This window comes from Chanodichthys erythropterus, chromosome 23, assembly GCF_024489055.1.
Source record: "Chanodichthys erythropterus isolate Z2021 chromosome 23, ASM2448905v1, whole genome shotgun sequence".
Classification (NCBI taxonomy): domain Eukaryota; kingdom Metazoa; phylum Chordata; class Actinopteri; order Cypriniformes; family Xenocyprididae; genus Chanodichthys; species Chanodichthys erythropterus.
Genome location: NC_090243.1, coordinates 19,974,205 through 19,996,994, shown reverse-complemented (window position 1 = coordinate 19,996,994; position 22,790 = coordinate 19,974,205). Strand labels below are relative to the sequence as shown.

At 35.2% G+C, this 22,790-nt stretch overlaps 1 long non-coding RNA gene and 4 gene segments (V, D, J or C); all 5 read left to right on the top strand.

The window, feature by feature from the left end:
- LOC137014248 (uncharacterized) overlaps positions 1-8,840 on the top strand; it is a 439,549-nt gene extending 430,709 nt beyond the window's left edge. Inside the window, exons 1-3 of one of the 4 annotated variants that reach the window (XR_010893824.1) lie at positions 7,626-7,871; positions 8,190-8,362; positions 8,445-8,840. This is a non-coding gene — a long non-coding RNA (uncharacterized lncRNA). Of the gene's footprint in view, positions 1-7,625; positions 7,872-8,186; positions 8,363-8,444 lie in introns of those variants that run through there. The other 3 variants (XR_010893822.1, XR_010893823.1, XR_010893821.1) reach the window with 3 other exon arrangements.
- On the top strand, positions 4,986-5,627 carry LOC137014264 (Ig kappa chain V region 3547-like). The segment is given in 2 exon segments: positions 4,986-5,049; positions 5,139-5,627. Coding segments are annotated over 2 exon segments (384 nt in total).
- Positions 8,841-9,727: 887 nt separating the features above from the next.
- On the top strand, positions 9,728-10,610 carry LOC137014332 (Ig kappa chain V region K29-213-like). The segment is given in 2 exon segments: positions 9,728-9,876; positions 9,966-10,610. Coding segments are annotated over 2 exon segments (375 nt in total).
- A 6,046-nt stretch (positions 10,611-16,656) lies between these two features.
- LOC137013978 (immunoglobulin kappa variable 4-1-like) lies at positions 16,657-17,235 on the top strand. The segment is given in 2 exon segments: positions 16,657-16,717; positions 16,807-17,235. Coding segments are annotated over 2 exon segments (378 nt in total).
- Positions 17,236-19,697: 2,462 nt separating this feature from the next.
- Positions 19,698-20,691, top strand: LOC137013977 (immunoglobulin kappa variable 4-1-like). The segment is given in 2 exon segments: positions 19,698-20,229; positions 20,319-20,691. Coding segments are annotated over 2 exon segments (408 nt in total).
- Positions 20,692-22,790: the final 2,099 nt, after the last annotated feature.

Genomic DNA, 22,790 nt, shown 5'->3' with positions numbered 1-22,790 from the left:
AGACCAGACCTCCAAGACTAAGACCAAGACCAATCAAGACCAGAGTGATAACTGAGCATTCATCCTTGAATTCTTGATCTAACCAAGTCAGGATTGTCTCAAATGAAAACATTTGTTAAAACGGTGATGAGCTAGAATATGGAATATTCATATTCTTAATTTAGTCTAACTATTTTTTAGCTGAGCATGAATGATTAATTTTAACATAGAGATCCAGCAGTAACTTATTCCATATTCATAACTGCTTGTAGATGGAGATTTCACAATAAGGAAGCAACTGTTGAAATACACACACTACCGTTCAAAAGTTTGGGGTCAGTAAGATTTTTTAATGTTTTAAACGAAGTATCTTCTGCTCACCAAGCCTGCATTTATTTGATTAAAAATACAAACAAAAATAGTAATGTTGTTAAATATTATTCCAATTTAAAACAGCTGTTTTCTATGTCAATATACAGTAAAGTGTAATTTATTTCTGTGATCAAAGCTGAATTTTCAGCATCATTACTCCAGTCTTCAGTGTCACATGATCCTTCAGAAATCATTCTAATATGAGGATTTGATGCTCAAGAAACATTCATTATTATTATCAATGTTGAAAACAGTTGTGTACACATTTTTATTTCATGATGCTATGATGAATAGAAAGCTCAAAAGAACAGCATTTGTCTGAAATCTAAATCTTTTGTAACAATAAACACTACCGTTCAAAAGTTTGGGGTCAGTAAGAATTTTAATTTTACTTTCGGGGGATAGAAATAATCAATACTTTTATTCATCAAGGATGAGGTAAACTGATCAAAAGTTACAGTAAAGACTATTATAATGTTAGAAAACATTCTATTTTAAATAAATGCTGTTCTTTTGAACTTTCTATTCATCAAAGAATTTAGAAAAAAAATGTGTACACAACTGTTTTCAACATTGATAATAATAATAAATGTTTCGTGAGCAGCAAATCATCATATTAATATTAATAAAATTATATTAATCATCAATGATTTCTGAAGGATCATGTGACACTGAAGACTGGAGTAATGATGCTGAAAATTCAGCTTTGATCACAGGAATAAATTACACTTTACTGTATATTGACATAGAAAACAGCTGTTTTAAATTGGAATAATATTTCACAATATGTGAAATTGTTGCGCAGAATATACTTCTTTTAAAACATTAAAAAATCTTACTGACCCCAAACTTTTGAACGGTATGTACAAAAATACATAATTATCATGAAACACAAGATTGTATTTTCTTATAAGCATCACCTAATGATGCACAGACATACAAAACATGCTAATTACAAATAATAAAAAGGAAACCAACACAAACTGCTAAAAGTGAACCAAAAATAAGTTCAACAGATAAAATGTATCAAAAATCTCTACAGCATCTTCATTGTACATATGCACTGTAGAAATGCAATATGATTTTTGTTTACAATGTGTTTTCCAATAGTATAAACTTGTGATAAAGCCCTAGCTTTTTTACAGTACAATTGCAAGAGTGTTTAAAGCTATAATAAGAGAATTAGACTCTGAATGAGATCAGTGAGTCTGGTGACTACGTGATAAAACAACCATCAATACTTGATCACATTTTCTTATCATAGAAAATGTCTTATAGACACACAATTACAGTAGACAAAGAAAAAGCAATGTTGAAAAGTCAAGGGACAGAGCCCAACTAAAGCAAACACTGATCACCATAATAGCGATTTAACATTAACATCTATACCAGGCCTAGCTGCTCCTGGAGAACTTCTGTCTCCTGTAACCTTGTGTCTCATACGGGACAAAAAGAGTTAATTAAGTACACCCTAAAAAATGCTGGGTTAAAAACAACCCAAGTTGGGTTGAAAATGGACAAACCCAGCGATTGGGTTGTTTTAACCCAGCGGTTGGGTTAAATGTTTGCCCAACCTGCTGGGTAGTTTTATTTAAACCAACTATTGTTTAAAAATTGCTATATGGCTAGCTTAAAATGAACCCAAAATAGTTGGGAAATTAAAAACCAGATGCAATTAGAGACAACAATAATAGACAAAAGGTGAATGTTTATTTATAAGCTTTAATATTTTATTAATATAAATTTAATAGTTTAATAGTTTATTAATATAAATGTATCAATAAGAAATTTAATAAATGTTTATTGTTTAATAATTATTCATTGAACATTAATAAATGTTCATTTCCAACATACTTTGGGTTAATTTTAATTAAGCAATACAGTAATTTTTAAACAATAGTTGAGTTAAATAAAACTACCCAGCATGTTAGGCAAACATTTAACCCTACTGCTGGGTTAAAACAACCCAATCGCTGGGTTTGTCCATTTTCAACCCAACTTGGGTTGTTTTTAACCCAGCATTTTTTAGAGTGAAGTAAAATGTTGATTAATTCAGACTGTTGTGTCATTAATACATTTAAGCACTGCTTTATCAACTCTGTGAAAAGCACAGAGCGGCAGGAGATTCAACAGCATTGCAAAAAACATTTTTTTTTAATATTATGTGGATAAATTTTACAACTTCACACTTCACACAGACAGACATCAAGGATCAGCGTATGAATCTCAACAAAATATTCAGATAAACAGATCAACTCTGAACATCACAAAAACAAGCAACTAATGTCACAACAAAACAGCAAAAATAAAAGAAAAGACCAAGAATAAAAGAAAATTGTAGAAATTTAATCTGAATAATTTATTCATGAAGCAGCGCATGGATGAGTTTTGTACTATAAAACTTTTTATGCGTTTTGGCCGTTCATTTACATGACAACAGTGTTTTAGTGGAAAATACAAACTTTTGGAAACGGCACCAATTTAATTTCTGTGTAAACTGCAAAAACGAGAATCTGTGAAAACGGTTATGATATGCACATGCGTTTTACGTGTTTAGTCTATCCACCTTAGTTTTCAATGTGGACGTAATGTGTTTTCTGTGAATGTGCAAGACTTCCAATTTATTCGCCACTATAGGGAAATAATGAGAATAATATCAAAGTGCAGTAAATCATAAACACAAGGTGGATAGGCGTGCACAAGTGATGCAAGTGCTCTGTGAAGTTTTTTATAATGTTGTCAAATTATATTACCATCATTATTAGCCAACAGAACCTGATCTTATTTTATCTCAGTTTTTTTGCCACAATAAATGTTTTATAAACACACTGTGACAGAAGCCAGAGAACAGAGAAAACTAAAAGAAAAAGGTCAACTAAACCAAACACTGATCACCATAATGGTGACGTATTAGGTGACAACAAAACCTAATTAATCTCTCAATCATCACATAAACCTCAACACTGCTTTAATGTTTCACTTATAACAATAGTGGTTTTAATTACAAAATTACAATGTTCTTGTCAAATGAAAGGCTGGATCCTAGTGAAGCTGTGTCCTAGAGTCCTCGTCAGCTTTAAAAGCTAGAATGACACAGCCTAGTAAGTGTGCATGGCTACATTACAAACATTCTCACCCCTTCATTTCCGAAAACATTGTTTTTGTCTTACGTTTCATTATGAACTCAGACAAGTTCAGTGCCAACTCATTTTCTGTCTTTTTTGTGATTTAAAATTTTTCAAAGGATTGTGGGTGATTAACACGAATGATACACTTAATGCATCCTTCAAAATGAGCTGAATAAATGATGCAATACGAAGGCTGACTTCTGAGGATTCTTCAGATTGAGACGGCCTTCAGTGGCGCTTGATGACATGACAGCTGAGAAATGCTGCCTTACTAGGACACAGCCTTCTGTTTGTGAAGCATCCTCAGTTTTGTTAATAAAAGTGTTCAGGTTTACTTGGAAAATTAGCAGGGCTGAAAACCCCTGATCTAAAAGGTTCTGTACATGAAGCGCCTGGCAGAACCTTTTACCACATTTGATCTACCTTACACTCTAAAAAATACTGGGTTGTTTCAACCCAAGTTTGGGTCAAAAATGGACAAACCCAATCATTGGGTTAAATTTTTAAATTCATTTTTTAACCCAACGGTTGGGTTTGTCCATATTTGAACCAAATTTGGATTAAAACAACCCAGCATTTTTTAGAGTGTATCTTCAGTATTCGGTTGAATCCCTGTGCAGTGAAGTGAACAGCAGCTTTTATCACATGTAGTTTCATAGAGCTCATTTTAGTGCACCTTATTTGCATTTTCAACATGTAACATGAGACCGTGTCTGACATTTAGCGTGTATCATTTTCTCAATCTTTTGACCCTTCAACGAACAGGCTTTATTTTTAGCAATTTGAGAAGCTTGATGAAAGTATATAAAGTGTGTAATGGTTAAAAGTTATTATGGCCATACTTTTCAAATAGTGTGATGCATATTTTTAAACATTAATGTTGCTTCTCTTTTGCCTGCCAAACCTCCATTGCAAAAACTCAGATTTGAAAGAAAACTCTCAAAAACTCACAGAAACTCCCTGTGTGTGTTCTTGCTCCAGAAGCCGTTTCACTCGGATATATGTTAGAATAGAAGAAAAGACTAGTGCAACTTCACTTTCTTGTCAATTAAAGTTACAATATTATGTCAATCAATTATGAAACAAATATAATTTCAGCTGTAAAGCAGTGTCATTATTCATTATTGATGCAAGTTAGTTAAATAAGTTTTAATGTTGCAAAGTTAATCAGTTCTGAAGCAAACTCAATTCAAGTAAAAAGCAAAAAAGTAAATATTATAAAATGGTATAGTGATGAAGTGAGGATAGCGCATCAATATGAATTAAAAACATATATATGATTATTTTAAGTTTTTAAAGTTCACACTTCATGTATCATGACGATTACATGATATATTTGTTGTTGTTGCTGGCAGGATGAGATGAATAAGCTCGTCATGATCTGAACCTTCTTTTAGAACCTAATTTAAATGAAAGATGTAAACATTTGCATATTGATCAGATGCTTCAGTGCTCTGAGAGTGTTTATAGTGCTGTGAGTTTAACACTTCATCACTGACACACACAACAATCTTCATCAACATGACCTTCATCATCATCTTCATCTGGACTCTCACAGCGTTTGCTCAAGGTTTGTGGAGCACAAGTTTGATATCAATTCATTTCTTCAAGTATATTGTCAAAGTTTTGAGTTGATTTTCTTCTTGTTGTGTGTTTCAGAGTGTAGAGGACAGATCACCGTCACTCAGAGTCCCTCAATGACAGCAGCTCAACCAGGACAAACACTTATAATACACTGTAAAACTAGCAGTGATGTGTACAAGGATAGTTATGGGGAGCGTTTAGCCTGGTACTTACAGAAACCTGGAGAAGCTCCTAAACTCCTGATTTATTTAGCAAAGACCCTCCAGTCAGGAACTCCATCTAGATTCAGTGGCAGTGGATCTAACAGTGATTTCACTCTGACCATCAGTGGAGTCCAGACTGAAGATGCTGGACATTATTACTGTCAGAGTTATCACTACATCAACAGTAAAGCAGTGTTCACACAGTGATAAAGAGTCGTACAAAAACCTCCGTCAGTCAGAGTCACAGTGACTGAACTGATACTGCAGCTGCTCACACACTTTCACACACTTTCACACACTACTGACACACAGAGGACAAACACAGGAACTACACATGTGCTCAAAACTGACTTATGACTGAAATCAGCTCTATTAGACTGTGATCTGTCCTGTGACAGACGGGTTTGACTCAAATATGCTCAGAATCAGAGAAACCAGAGTGTGTAAATTAATATGTAGATTCATATGTTGTTTTGTTTTTGTACATTAAACTACACTAAAGTCATGGTGTATCAGTAACATGCAGATGTTTTTCAAGCAGCTCCTTCATCTAAAGCTGTTTCTAAATGTATTACTCATAACTCATTTCTCATGAGCAGAAGTGAAAGTGTTCCAGTTGAGAGCGTTGAACCAATCAAAGAGTGAAACTGTGAGTTTGAGGTGAAAATCACATTTGCATTGGCAGGTTTAGTGATTGTGATCCTCTCAGAATAGAGCAGCTCCGTCTCCAGTGACCATGTTCAAACCCCAAGAGCTTCATTTGACATTTCCTGCTAAATGCAGCTGTTCTCAACTATTACAATCAATCAAAAGCAGCTGAAACTTTAGTGCAGGACTTTGAATGAACGACACACTGATCAATGATGCAGTCGGACACAAATGTAACGCGTTCAGAAGCTTTATTGAATGAACAGCAATGGCAGCACATTGAAAGACTGCTTCAGTATTGAGCTGTAAATCACGTGACTGCTGCGAATCCTGCCGGACGCTCGGATACGGCTCGTCTGGACCGGAGAAACATCAGCACTGGGAGCTCTTGAGGAACGAGGCCTCGTGATCAGCTCCGTCATGTCTTACTCTGCAGACGAAGCGATCCGCGCCTTCCCAGCGTGCTTTGCTGAGGCTCAGGACGCTGCTGCGGCTGTAGCGTCCGTCCCGCTCGCTCTCTGCGCTGGTCTGAACCCCCTCGGTGACCTCTGACCCGTCCAGCGTCCAGCTCACCGTCGCCCCCTGTGGAGAGTAAGAGCTGAGCAGGCAGAGCAGTGCGGCTGAGTCTCCAGAGATCTGCAGAGAAGAGGGCGGCAGCAGAGACACGGAGGGCTTCACTGCGGGACCAGCTGCACAAACACACACAAACAACACCAACGTCTTTAGATCATCAATTAGTCAGATGTCACACACAGTAATGGAGGAAAAATCACAATCATTTCATCTTTACAGAAATCCCACATCACTGCTTTCTTTCATAAACCACATAGTAATGATCCTGCATTTAAATTTCAATATTCTCAGTTCAAATAAAATATTCACTGCTGCTAAATATATGAAGTATAAGATATATGAATAAATATAAATCAGTTCTCTGAAGCAGACATGATATACAGCAAATATTACAGTCATTTCATCTTTTCTGAATAAGGTTCAGTTTAATCTCAAACTCATTTTAAAAACATTGTCCACAAACTGATGATTTATATGAAGAAAACAAATTCAAACGATCATTTCATTATTAACTTAAGACACTCACAATCATAATTATCAGCAAATGTAAGATAAAATTATGAATTTTTCAAATCTTTCTCTTTGTCTGATGATGACGTCTACAAAATTATAATTATTTTGTCCGTATCATCAAACTTTTGTTTCATGCATTACAAAATTTCTGAATTATTAAATTTACCAAAAATTATGGACACAATTATGTATTTTAAGAAATAATTGAAAATGTCAGAAAATATTGCAATCAATATATTAAAAAACAATGTTAGTTATTATAATATCTGAAAATATACATGTAAAAAGAAATAAATATATAAAAGAAACATAAAATATACCTTGCAATGAAAAAAGATAAATATCATGAAATATCACTGAATATCAACATGTAATTGTGAAACAGCAGACAAATTTAAAGAAACTATGAAACAATTAAATTTACTATGAAATATTACAGTTAATTTTTTTTTCAAACTGTTTTATAATTTTTAAAACCTTGTTGCAAAATGCTTGTTTGAATAATCTAAAAACAAAACAATTATATATAAACATTTTTAGAGAATTTTAGAGACTTACTGATGGTTAGTTTAGTTCCTCCACCGAAAGTGTACCACAGTGCTTCATTCTAGTGAAAGCGTCGTACAAAAACCTCCGTCACACTCAAATGAACACAAACTCCAGCAGAGAAAGAGACGAACGACACTCACACACACTGATATGAGACTCAACAGCAGCTCTTCTCAACATTAAATAATGATTATTGGACTGAAGTGACTTTCACAGAAACAGCCTCATCATCTCTAAATGTCTCTTGATGCATGAAAACTATTAAATCTGAATAAATAATATAATCAGAAAGACTCTGTACTGATCATCACACATCTGAACTGTGAGTTTCTAAATGATCATGTGTTTCTCAAAGCATTTTAATAAGTTTTGATGACCTGTGACCTCTGGAATGACCTTTGACCTCTCATGGAGTTCACAGTGAAATACTTGTTTCTTTTAGAGATTCAACTCTGTCATTTGATTCATCAGAAACCTGTAGTCTGAACCAGAGACTGAATGAAAAAGAAATGATTTATAAACTTGTCCAGAAGTGAAAACACTCGTCTGTTGGATCATGAGAATAAAACACATTTAAAGCCTCAAAACTGATCAGTTTCATCTGCATGTGCTCATTTTCACGTGTGTTTTACTCCAGCAGGGTTTTTGCTCAGAGAGTCACTTTGCATCGGCTCATGCTTCAGCGCTCCGAGTGTTTATAGCGTTCAGACTCAAACACTTTATAACACACTGCTGTTTACCACGGTACAAACCCAACAAACACCATGAATCTCTTCAGCAGCTTCATCTGGATTCTGGCAGCTTTTATTCCAGGTAACAGACGTGAAAGCTCGTCATTTCTGAGTCTTTAATGTTCATTTCATCTGATTAAACACATTAATGTTGTTGTCGACAGCATCCAGAGGAATCACTGTGACTCAGCCTGAAGCTGTGACTGTTTCTGAAGGACAAAACGCCAAAATAGAGTGTAAAACTGATACTGGGATATATAGCTGGGGTTTAGCTTGGTATCAGCAGAAACATGGAGAAGCTCCTAAACTCATTATTTATCAGGTAAATGACCTCTATGATGAGAGTTTCAGTCGATTCAGTGGGAATGGAAGATCTGGAGGGACTGATTTCACTCTGACCATCAGTGGAGTCCAGACTGAAGATGCTGGACATTATTACTGTCAGAGTTTCCACAGTGGTAATGTGTTCACACAGTGATAAAGAGTCGTACAAAAACCTCCGTCAGTCAGAGTCACAGTGACTGAACTGATACTGCAGCTGCTCACACACTTTCACACACTTTCACACACACTCAACATATTATAATAAATATCAGTTTTGTTGAGCTTTATCAGTATTTGACATTTTTAATCACAATCTTTTTTTTTCTTGCATTTATAATTTATCCTCATTCTTCTTTCTAAACTGAATCATCATCAGCATCTTAAACATGTTCTGCTTGATCAGTTTAATAAGTCTTTAATTCATTAAGTTCATCCCTCATAATAGATATGCAACTTTATACAGCTTTGGTCAACTAAGGTTGTTTTAATTGTGCTTTATAAATAAATTGAACATTGAACATTCATAATGCAGATATTAACAGCATCATATATATAAACACATTCATCAATTTCAGAGCAGATGATAATGAAAATAATTAATATAAATGTCTATAAATGGATTAAAAATGATATGAAAATTAATTTTAAAATTAAAGACCAGATTACCCAACAGATGTTGTCCACCATCAAAAACATCTGCATGTCACCATATATTTTTACATTTATTTTATAGAGAAGTGAAGATGTTTCTATCATGCGACTCACAGTCAAACTCAGTTGATTCAGTGATTGACAGAGACTCGTGTGTGATGATCCTCATGTCTGTTCAGAAACTGCAGGAACACACATGGATTTGGTGGAAATTTGGGGATTAACAGTGATGTTTCAATCCAAACTAAAATATTCTCAGAGTCTCACAGCAGATATTCAGATTAATAAACTGAAGTTGGTCTTGTAGATTTATTCAGAATTGAAATATACAATTTTTAACAGTTTGTCTGTTAGAAGATTGAATGAAATGAAAAAGACTTTCTTTTTAAAAAGATTTTTACTAGATGTTCACTTCAGTAATTGATTTTTGTGTCTGTTAATGAGTGACTGTCTTCAGGTAAATGATCTGGAGTGTGTTTGCATATTGATCAGATGCTTCAGTGCTCTGAGAGTGTTTATAGTGCTGTGAGTTTAACACTTCATCACTGACACACACAACAATCTTCATCAACATGACCTTCATCATCATCTTCATCTGGACTCTCACAGCGTTTGCTCAAGGTTTGTGGAGCACAAGTTAGATATTGATTCATTTCTTCAAGTATATTGTCAAAGTTTTGAGTTGATTTTCTTCTTGTTGTGTGTTTCAGAGTGTAGAGGACAGATCACCGTCACTCAGAGTCCCTCAATGACAGCAGCTCAACCAGGACAAACTGTGAACATCAACTGTAAAACCAGCAGAAATGTGTATGGTGGTAATCGTTTAGCCTGGTACTTACAGAAACCTGGAGAAGCTCCTAAACTCCTGATTTATGAAACAGGCACCCGTCAGTCAGGAACTCCATCTAGATTCAGTGGCAGTGGATCTAACAGTGATTTCACTCTGACCATCAGTGGAGTCCAGACTGAAGATGCTGGACATTATTACTGTCAGAGTTTATACTGGCCTGAGAGCATTCAGTGGTTCACACAGTGATAAAGAGTCGTACAAAAACCTCCGTCAGTCAGAGTCACAGTGACTGAACTGATACTGCAGCTGCTCAAAGGAGGATCTGAAACAACATCGTCACACAAACATCTGAAATAAAATCATCTAAATTAATCTGCCACTCTTAATAATTATAGAGGTCAGAAAGAGATTTTGTGCTCTTATAGATCAGTCACACGTTTGAGATCTGACTGATTTCAGTTGCCGCCTTTTATTAATAATAGATGTTAATTTTCATAATTCTCCATGGTTATTTGATTTGAGTATCTCATCCTAACATGTCATTTGTTCACTACCTCATACTATATACTGCAGACAGTAAGAGTTTTATATCAGCTGCTGTTTTAATTGTAGTCCTGATCAACAGTTCAGTTCAGACACGCCTCTCCCTCCTCTGCACCAATCACAGCCTCTGATAAGAAAGAGCTAGATAAGAATATTAATTTGTGTTTTTAACTGAATTTTTATTGAACACTTTTTCACTAAACCATGAGAAGACACAAGTCAAGTCAAGTCAAGTCAAGTCACCTTCATTTATATAGCGCTTTTTACAATGCAGATTGTGTCAAAGCAGCTTTACATTGATAATTGGTATATAATTTTTCCTTTTAAAGAATAGTGTCAATGCAGGCAGATCAAAAGCACTGTTGAATAAATGTCAAGGATACTGTTGAATATCAAATGTCAAGTCAAATTAAATTAAATTAGGGCTGCACGATTAATCGTATTTTATCACGATAACGATATCTGCTTCTCTCGACTGATTTTAAATAAACGTCACGATATTGGCCCGCTCTATGAAAATGAACATAATTTGGAAATATTGGAAGTAATATTAGGAATTTCGCTGTTTTATCTTTTGAAGTTCCTAAAGGTTTTACCAGTTTTCATAATGTTGATCAGCTAGAAATGATTTTTCTTTGCTTTACGAATTTGCCGGGCAATTTGAATCTGGTTTGTCTTTTTGCAAACGAATTGTGTTGCTTTTAAAATCTAATGTGAATACATATTACAAAGCGCTCACCAAAACCATGTTTTGTATTGATTTACCATCTAACGAAGTTATCATAGTTGGTTAAATTTAAGTCTTTGTGCCACCTACAGGCCTTTTGGGTGAAGTGTAGGTTGGTAAAGAACTTGCAAAATAGCCATAGTTACATTACTCTTTTGATAGAATAAACATGATTAATAATCGTGATTATAATTTTGAGGAAACTGTGGCACTGGCTGTCGTGTTGATGATGTCTTCACAATGGATGATCTAGTTGACTCGATCTCTGCTGATACAGGGCTGCGTTGTGGTCGTGTCAAGGCGCCGGTCCTCGGTCTCATCTGGAAACGGCCCCGAATCCGGTTGACTATGGTAAACCTCGGGATAAACAGAAAGACTAATATTAGCGTAGATGCCATTCTTTTTCTGATGTAATGAGTACATCTGGTGTTATAGGAAGTATTCCCGGTTCCGGCTGAACTAATTTATGCAGCCTAATAATCCTTTAACGGATTTGAAAATATAAATATATAATGTGTTATGTGTATGCCAGGTTAAAGAGATGCGTTTTTAGTCTAGATTTAAACTGACAGAGTGTGTCTGCATCCCGAACAATGCTAGGAAGATTGTTCCACAGTTTAGGTGCCAAATAGGAGAAGGATCTGCCGCCTTCAGTTGATTTTGATATTCTAGGTATCATCAGCTGGCCTGAATTCTGAGATCGCAATAAACGTGAAGGACTATAATGCATTAAGAGCTCGCTCAGGTACTGGGGGGCTAAACCATTTAGTGCTTTGTAAGTAATTAACAAGATTTTAAAATCTATACGATGTTTAACAGGAAGCCAGTGCAGTGATGACAGAACTGGGCTAATATGGTCATACTTCCTAGTTCTAGTAAGGACTCTAGCTGCTGCATTTTGTACGAGCTGTAGTTTATTTATCAAGCGGGAGGAACAACCACCCAGTAGAGCGTTACAGTAATCTAACCTTGAGGTCATGAACGCATGAACTAACTGTTCTGCATTCTTCATTGAGAGCATATGTCGGAGTTTAGATATATTTTTAAGATGGAAGAAAACGGTTTTACAGATGCTAGTAACATGGCCTTCAAATGAAAGATTGGTATCACAGAGCACACCCAGGTTCCTAACTGACGACGAAGACTTAACAGAGCAGCCATCAAGTGTTAGACAATATTCTAGGTTATTACGTGAAGAAGTTTTTGGTCCAAAAATTAGAATCTCTGTTTTTTCTGAATTTAGTAGTAGGAAATTACTGGTCATCCAGTTTTTTTATATCAGCTATACATTCTGTTAATTTAGCGAATTGGTGATTTTCGTCAGGGCGTGAAGAAATATAGAGCTGAGTATCATCAGCGTAACAATGAAAACTAATTCCATGCTTCCTAATGATATCTCCCAAGGGTAGCATGTACAGAGTAAAAAGCAACGGTCCTAGTACTGAGCCTTGCGGTACTCCATATTTAACTTGTGATTGATATGACATCTCATCGTTTACTACTACAAACTGATAACGGTCAGATAAGTATGATTTGAACCATGCCAATGCAATTCCACTAATGCCAACATAATTTTCAAGTCTATTTAAGAGAATATTGTGATCGATAGTGTCAAATGCAGCACTAAGATCCAGTAACACTAATAGAGAGATACAACCACGATCTGATGATAAGAGCAAATCATTAGTAACTCTAATGAGAGCAGTCTCAGTACTATGGTATGGTCTAAATCCTGACTGGAAATCCTCACAGATACTATTTATTTCTAAAAAGGAACATAGTTGCGATGAAACTGCCTTTTCTAGTATTTTTGACAGAAAAGTAAGATTTGAGATTGGCCTGTAATTGACTAATTCTTTAGGATCAAGTTGTGGTTTTTTAATAAGAGGTTTAATAACAGCCAGCTTAAAAGTTTTTGGTACGTATCCTAATGATAAAGATGAATTAACAATATTAAGAAGAGGATCTATGACCTCTGGAAGCATCTCTTTCAATAGCTTAGTTGGTATGGGTCTAACATACATGTTGTTGATTTTGATGATTTAACAAGTTTAGACAATTCTTCCTCTCCTAAAGCAGTAAATGAAATGAATTTTTCCTCAGGGACACTACAATGCACTGTCTGACACAAGACTGTAGTAGACGGTTGCATGGTTATAATTTTCTCTCTAATATGATCAATCTTGCAAGTAAAGAAGTTCATAAAGTCGTAACTGCTGTGCTCTTTGGGAACATCAGAAGTTGAAGCTTTATTTCTTGTTAATTTAGCCACTGTATCAAATAAATACCTAGGGTTGTGTTTATTTTCTTCTAAGAGTTTTGAAAAATAGGCAGATCTAGCAGTTTTTAAGGCCTTTCTGTACTCAATCATTTTCTCTCTCCACGAAATGCGAAATACTTCTAGTTTTGTTTTCTTCCAGCTGCGCTCCATTTTTCTGGCTGCAGTTTTTAGGGCCCGAGTGTGCTCACTGTACCATGGTGTTGGATTAATTTCTTTAATCTTTTTAAAACGCAAAGGAGCAACTGAATCTAATGTGCTGGAAAAGACAGAGGCAATAGTTTCTGTTGCAACATCGAGGTCTTCTAAGCTGTCTGGTATGCTAAGGCGATGAAACTGATCAGGAAGATTATTTATAAAGCAATCTTTAGTGGTAGAAGTGATGGTTCTACCATATTTATGGCAGGGAGGCAGTTTAGCCTCTTTGACTAAATGTAGTATACACGAGACTAGATAATGATCTGAGATGTCGTCACTCTGCTGCAGAATTTCAACGGCGTCAATATCGATTCCATGTGACAATATTAGATCTAAAGTATGATTACGACAATGAGTGGGTCCCGACACGTGTTGTCTAACACCAATAGAATTTAGAATGTCCGTAAATGCCAATCCTAATGAGCCTTTTTTTTTATCTACATGGATATTAAAATCACCAACAACAAGGACTTTATCTGCAGCTAGTACTAATTCTGATAGAAAATCAGCAAATTCTTTGATAAAGTCTGTATTGTGTCCTGGTGGCCTGTATACAGTAGCCAACACAAATGTCAACTTACATAATGTTACGTAAAGCACCATCACTTCGAAGGAATTATATTTGAAAGACTTTTGACTAATACTGTAAATATTACTATAAATTACAGCAAAATTACTTTTCCTTTCTGTCGAGGATTGTGTCGATAATCATAACCTTGAGGACTAGACTCATTTAAAGTAGTGTAATCGTCCGGTTTTAGCCAGGTTTCTGTCAAACACAGCACATCTAGATTATTGTCTGTGATAATATCATTTACAATAAGTGCTTTTGAAGAAAGTGATCTAATATTTAACAATCCAAGCTTTATCATTTGTTTATCATTATTATCTCGATTTTTTATTTGTTGAACATCAATTAAATTTTTACCATTTTTTTGCATGATGCACCCAGAATGCATTGTGTCATGAAGCATGTAACCATTGTTGAGATTCATACGCTGATTCTAGATGTCTGTGTGTGAGGAAGTTTTGCCGGAGTTTTAAAGTGTTCAGTGTACAATGTGTTTAAAACTCATTCAGTTTTTTCTGATTAAAACCGTTTTATCATTGTATTTCTAGAAGAGATCCAACACAAACACAACATTTTACTCATATAAATCTCAGTCATTAGTGAATTAAGCCACTACATGACAATTATATTCTTATCATAAAGCAGTTGACCACATTTTCTCTTGTCATTATTGCCATAAAAAACAGCTACAACAACCAGAGAGAAACTTACACTAATAAAATCAAGAGTAAAACTGCCTAACTAAAGCAAACACTGACCTTGATCATGGTGACATCAAACAAAACTATTATTTTCAACAAATCATCAACATCTAAACCTCTGGTAATTCTCAATAAGAGCTTCTGTAAAAAAAAAAAAAAAAAAAAAAAAACTAAAATTAACTAACAAGGAACAATACAATCGTAATGGTATTTAATCATCTTTGTTAAAGTTAATAAAGAAAAATACAACTGTTCAAAAAAAAAAAAAAAAAAAATAAGAGCTTCTGTAGACATCTAACAAAAATAAAGTCAGTCTGGTTAGTAACAAGTGAAGCTGGTAATGCTGTTTGTGGAGATGTTTAATCAGATCTTGAGTGATTTAATGTCTTTTATCTTCAGTTGATTTCATCGAAGGCTGTGGTTGAAGTCGTAGTTCTTGTTGTTTCTCTGTCCTTCAGTGATTCTGCTCGTTATCACCTAATTATCTCATTAACTCCAGCATGTTTCTGTGTTACATTTAACAGCCTGTAGTGTGCACACTGAGCAGTGTTCAGTTCATCTGGGCTAACCCATGTGCTAAACATGGGTGTGCTGGTTGGGAGGCGTCCGGCCAGCGGGACCGTGACAGTTAAGGGGTTAAAGGGGTCATAACATGAGAAATTATTCTTGGTCTTCTGGCATATAAGAGGTCTTTTTATCATTATTACATCCTGCAAGTTCCATAACTTAAAACGTCCTCATCGTCAATAAAAATCATTTATATAATCAAGCTGTAAAAATGCTTTGTTTGGAACAGAGGTGCGTGTGACGTCACATGGGCACAATCATTTGCATACGACTTTTACATCATCACGTCATTGGCCCCGCCCACTGGTGTTCAGTCGATGAGCAGCGAGTGGATCTAAAGTAGGCCGAGATGTTTACGATATAATAACAAGATTGTGATGCCACACAGATGGTGTGCTGTTCCTGTCTGTGGAAAAACATCATCTTTACATAAGCTGCTGAAGGATCCTGATGTCAGAGAAAAATGAATTCAGTTTATTTTAACAAAGTTTATCAGTTTATCAGTCACATCAGCGCTGACTTGTTTGTATTGTACATTTTACCAGCGACTGTTGTGATTGATGGTAAAAATCAGCCTAAGAAGGACCAAACCAGTTCCTCAACACCAAAACAAAGAGACTTCCATGTGGGATCAAAGAAATCTCATGGAAAATACTGATAAACTAAGAGGAGTTAAGCGTGTTGACGTCCACACAAGAGAAAATACATCATTCACCTCTCTGTGTTTAAAGTCACTGAGAAATCGAAATGGACAATTATTGTTTTTATGGAATGTTGCAGTATTTATTATGAATGATTTATCAATGCACATCATTATTTGTTAATATTCAGCTAAATTTTTAAAGTTCACACTTACATTTGATGATGTGATTAACAGGATGAGATGAACGAGCTCCTCCTGAACCTTCATTTAGAGCCTCATTTAAATACAGAATGAGCTCATTTGCATATTGATCAGATGCTTCAGTGCTCTGAGAGTGTTTATAGTGCTGTGAGTTTAACACTTCATCACTGACACACACAACAATCTTCATCAACATGACCTTCATCGTCATCTTCATCTGGACTCTCACAGCGTTTGCTCAAGGTTTGTGGAGCACAAGTTTGAGATCAATTCATTTCTTCAAGTATATTGTCAAAGTTTTGAGTTGATTTTCTTCTTGTTGTGTGTTTCAGAGTGTAGAGGACAGATCACCGTCACTCAGAGTCCCTCAATGACAGCAGCTCAACCAGGACAAACTGTGAACATCAACTGTAAAACCAGCACAGATGTGCCCAATTGTAGTGGGAATGATAAATGTATATCCTGGTACTTACAGAAACCTGGAGAAGCTCCTAAACTCCTGATTTATTATACAAAAAGCCTCCAGTCAGGAACTCCATCTAGATTCAGAGGCAGTGGATCTAACAGTGATTTCACTCTGACCATCAGTGGAGTCCAGACTGAAGATGCTGGACATTATTACTGTCAGAGTTATCACAGTGGTGGTGTGTTCACACAGTGATAAAGAGTCGTACAAAAACCTCCGTCAGTCAGAGTCACAGTGAATGAACTGATACTGCAGCTGCTCACACACTTTCACACACTTTCACACACTACTGACACACAGAGGACAAACACAGGAACTACACATGTGCTCAAAACTGACTTATGACTGAAATCAGCTCTATTAGACTGTGATCTGTCCTGTGACAGACGGGTTTGACTCAAATATGCTCAGAATCAGAGAAAACAGAGTGTGTAAATTAATATGTAGATTCATATGTTGTTTTGTTTTTGTACATTAAACTACACTAAAGTCATGGTGTATCAGTAACATGCAGATGTTTTTCAAGCAGCTCCTTCATCTAAAGCTGTTTCTAAATGTATTACTCATAACTCATTTCTCATGAGCAGAAGTGAAAGTGTTCCAGTTGAGAGCGTTGAACCAATCAAAGAGTGAAACTGTGAGTTTGAGGTGAAAATCACATTTGCATTGGCAGGTTTAGTGATTGTGATCCTCTCAGAATAGAGCAGCTCCGTCTCCAGTGACCATGTTCAAACCCCAAGAGCTTCATTTGACATTTCCTGCTAAATGCAGCTGTTCTCAACTATTACAATCAATCAAAAGCAGCTGAAACTTTAGTGCAGGACTTTGAATGAACGACACACTGATCAATGATGCAGTCGGACACAAATGTAACGCGTTCAGAAGCTTTATTGAATGAACAGCAATGGCAGCACATTGAAAGACTGCTTCAGTATTGAGCTGTAAATCACGTGACTGCTGCGAATCCTGCCGGACGCTCAGATACGGCTCGTCTGGACCGGAGAAACATCAGCACTGGGAGCTCTTGAGGAACGAGGCCTCGTGATCAGCTACGTCATGTCTTACTCTGCAGACGAAGCGATCCGCGCCTTCCCAGCGTGCTTTGCTGAGGCTCAGGACGCTGCTGCGGCTGTAGCGTCCGTCCCGCTCGCTCTCTGCGCTGGTCTGAACCCCCTCGCTGACCTCTGACCCGTCCAGCGTCCAGCTCACCGTCGCCCCCTGTGGAGAGTAAGAGCTGAGCAGGCAGAGCAGTGCGGCTGAGTCTCCAGAGATCTGCAGAGAAGAGGGCGGCAGCAGAGACACGGAGGGCTTCACTGCGGGACCAGCTGCACAAACACACACAAACACACATGAACAACTGTAGAAATTATGATTTGACTTCAAATATAAGTTAAATTTTAAAATGATCCCCAGAATGATTTTGAAAAACATTGTCCAAGTAAATTGATGATTATATTAAGATTTCATTATAAGATCTAGAAAACAAATTTAAATGATCATTTCAATATTAATTGTATTTTAAAAATATTCTGCTATTCAGACACTCATAATCATAATCATCAGATTCAAATTTGATATTTTAAATTAATATCAAATTTATATTAATTTTCAAAATGCTCTTCAACTTAGTTTCTTTTTGTCTGATGAACCCAACAAAGTTATATTTGTCTGTATTATAAAGCTTTGTTTCATGCATATAAAAAACCCTTAATTGTTAAATTTATCAAGAATTATAGACAGTTATATATATCAAGAAATAATTGAATAGAGTTAAAGTACTGCAGTCAATACATGAAATTAATGAAATTTTAGCAATAATACAAACTTAAATTATTAATGTAAAACAATGACATTTAAAGACAATAGGAATATTAAAATTTAAATAAATAATGAAAAATATGAAAAATATACTTGTTTGATTTTTTTCAGAATTAAGTTACAAAACATTTGAATCTCAATCTAATTTTTAAAAACATCCACATGAAAGTTGATCAGTATACTGTGATTTCTTCACAAGATTTAGAAAATAAATGTAAATAATTTCAGCATTAATTGTATTTTTAAAACTATTCTTCTTTTTTGACATAATAGTAATTTTCAGCAGTTTCAATTATACATTTTCAAAAAATTCTTCTGTTACGACACAATCATAATCATCAGCAAACTTAATAGTTTAAATGATTGATTTTTAAAATGTTCAATAACTAAATTTGTCTTTGTCTGATGATGACGCTTACACAATTATATTTATTTGGTCTGTTTTTATCAAACTTTGGTGTCATGACTTTAAAAACCCTTAATTGTTAAATTTACCATTAATTATAGACAAAATTATATATATCAAGAAATAATTAAATATATCATAAAATACTGCCATCCACACATTACAAATACAAATTACAAATACAAATACAATCAAATGTCACCAATAATGTTGAATTGTTCATGTAAAATAATTTACATGACATAAATTATGAAATCAAATATTGCAATTATTAAAGAAACTTTTTAAAAAACAATTTTTTCTAATAAATTAATAATCTTGTTAACAAATGTTTGCTGAAATAATCAAAAAATAAAAATTAATTAATAAGATAATTTAAGAAAGACTTACTTCTGATCACCAGTTCAGTTCCTCCACCGAAAGTCCTCCACAGTGCTTCATTCTAGTGAAAGCGTCGTACAAAAACCTCCATCACACTCAAATGAACACAAACTCCAGCAGAGAAAGAGACGAACGACACTCACACACACTGATATGAGACTCAACAGCAGCTCTTCTCAACATCAACATGATTGAGCTGAAAACACACACTAAATATTCATCTTTAAAAGAAAAAATTGCTTTATAATGAAATCTTCAGCCAGATTGAGATGGTCATTCTCTATTGGATGACCTTTGACCTGTTCTAGAGTATCATGATGATATCAAATCTGCAGCACAGGTATTAAATGCTCTCAGCATCAAAGTCTGAATGAAACTGATCATTAAAACAGTGTTTAGAGGGAGAAGATCCACCCAAAATAACATGAAGTAAATCAGGAGTGTCTGTTTCTGAAAATGATCAATAGAAATTTATTAGCAAAGATACTAAATGACAAAACAGTGTTTCTGCTGTCTTCAGGTAAATGATCTGGAGTGTGTTTGCATATTGATCAGATGCTTCAGTGCTCTGAGAGTGTTTATAGTGCTGTGAGTTTAACACTTCATCACTGACACACACAACAATCTTCATCAACATGACCTTCATCATCATCTTCATCTGGACTCTCACAGCGTTTGCTCAAGGTTTGTGGAGCACAAGTTTGATATCAATTCATTTCTTCAAGTATATTGTCAAAGTTTTGAGTTGATTTTCTTCTTGTTGTGTGTTTCAGAGTGTAGAGGACAGATCACCGTCACTCAGAGTCCCTCAATGACAGCAGCTCAACCAGGACAAACACTTATAATACACTGTAAAACTAGCAGTAATGTATACAGATGGAGTGGTGGGGAGGAAGGTTTAGCCTGGTACTTACAGAAACCTGGAGAAGCTCCTAAACTCCTGATTTATTTAGCAAGCACCCTCCAGTCAGGAACTCCATCTAGATTCAGTGGCAGTGGATCTAACAGTGATTTCACTCTGACCATCAGTGGAGTCCAGACTGAAGATGCTGGACATTATTACTGTCAGAGTTTCCATTGCAGAACAAATTCTAATGGTAATTGTGCGGGTGATGAAACATTCACACAGTGATAAAGAGTCATACAAAAACCTCCGTCAGTCAGAGTCACAGTGACTGAACTGATACTGCAGCTGCTCACACACTTTCACACACTTTCACACACTTTCACACACACTCAACAGTGCAGAAACACAAATATGATCTTAATATCAGCTTTGTTGAGCTTCATCAGTCTTTCTTAAGATAATTAGAAATTCTTTTGATGTTATCATCATTTTTAGATCATTTATGGTTTATTTATCCTCATTTCCACTCACTCAATATTTTAAAGTCATTGATATTTTTAATCATGAACTTTTATTATTTTTTCTTCCTAATCTTAGTTATACAGTAAAGATCTGAGGAACTGAAGCTGTCGATCACAGCGAGAGTTTATCTGGACACTTCCCAAAACTCCTGTTATAATCAGTGACGCTCTTACACTACACAATCAATCTCTGACTGGATTTACATCGTGTTTGCATTGTTAGTTATGGTGAAAGCATTTCTGGAGTGCAGAAATTTAGTTGTAATGACGAGATCACTGCATTCACACCATCAACAGACTGTCTGTCATCTGCTCAGTTTCTCATCACTGCAACCTTCCCTGTGATGAACAGATCGAAATATAAGGCAATAATCAACACTTTTCACCATTCGTTAATCTAATTAGAGGATATACATGTGCATTAAAGCTGTCTAAAGACCAAGTGTTTGTCTTACATTGGCCATATAACCTGTTACATCCAATTTGTAGGTCACTATATTAGGCAACCTGTATGTATCCTTTGGCTCAACCAATGACTTTAGGCCAGGACTACAGTACCTGTTTGTCACTTTGGGCGCAATTACACATAGTGCTATAATATAACTATTGTGAATATTGAGTTTAACAAACAAGTGCTCGTACAGCCACAGTTGATTTCATTTGCTGGAGCGTCTGAGAAGAGAGCGCTGTCATTATACAGTACAAGAGCGACCTCTAGAGGCGAAATAAAAACTATCACTGATGCCTCGTAGAGTTTGTTTTGACACGTGACGTGAGGCTTCACGCTGCACAGAGCGGGACACTTCAAAAACGGATTTAAAACATAGACAACAAAACGGTATGTTATACAGTGTACATTACAGTACATGTTTTCATATCATTATATAGTATTTAGTTTGTTGAGTAGATGCTACATTAGTGGAGAACAGCAGTATGTTTGCCGTCGAGGCTGAGAGGATGCTAACATTAGTAGTACCTCAAACGGTTAAAACAATGTGACAAAAACACCAACTGTTCAATGTCACGATAGTTACCATTCACTTGCATTAGTTTATATCCATTTGTTCGCTGTTATGCATTCATTATCCAGTAGTTGCATATTTAAACTGTATCCTCATCATGCAATGACAGAAATATAAATCAGAAATGTATTCGATTTCAGTTCTTTTTTTATCGGCATTGTAACACATTTTGTGATTAGATAATCATCAAGTTTTCTAAAATAGAGGCAAATAATGTGTGAAAGTATACATATAATGGACCTATGCTATGTCTTTGTGTGTAAAGATGGTAATTTTTAAGCATGACTGTTTGGATTTATATGAAATAGAAACAATAAGAGTCAATTTGTAACATTAAATAAGGCTAATAAAAGTATTGTTCATTTTTAATTTCAACATTTACATTTTAACATTTTAACATTGTCTCTTACATTAGTTATAATGCACTACGAATTAACATGATCAATGTATAATTAATATATTAGTATTTTTTATATTTAAAAATTACAATAAACATTAATTCAAAGAAACAAAATGTAAGAAAGAGTTAAAACTGAACACAATCTTGCTGCTCAAACTGTGTATAGAACCATTTTTAATGGTATTTTTTGCTCCTTTTGTATTTTACATTTACTTTCAATACTTAAGTATGTTTAATATAAAAAAATACTTTTCGTACTTAAGTACAAAAAATATCACATACTTTAAAACTTTTACTCAAGTAATATTCTAAACAATGACTTTAACTTCTACCAAAGTCATTTTCTGGTAAGATATCTATACTTTTACTCAAGTATGGTTTTCGAGTACTTTATACACCACTGATGTTTTTTTATATCAAACAAAGACAAGTGAAATGTTTTGTGAAATCTCAAT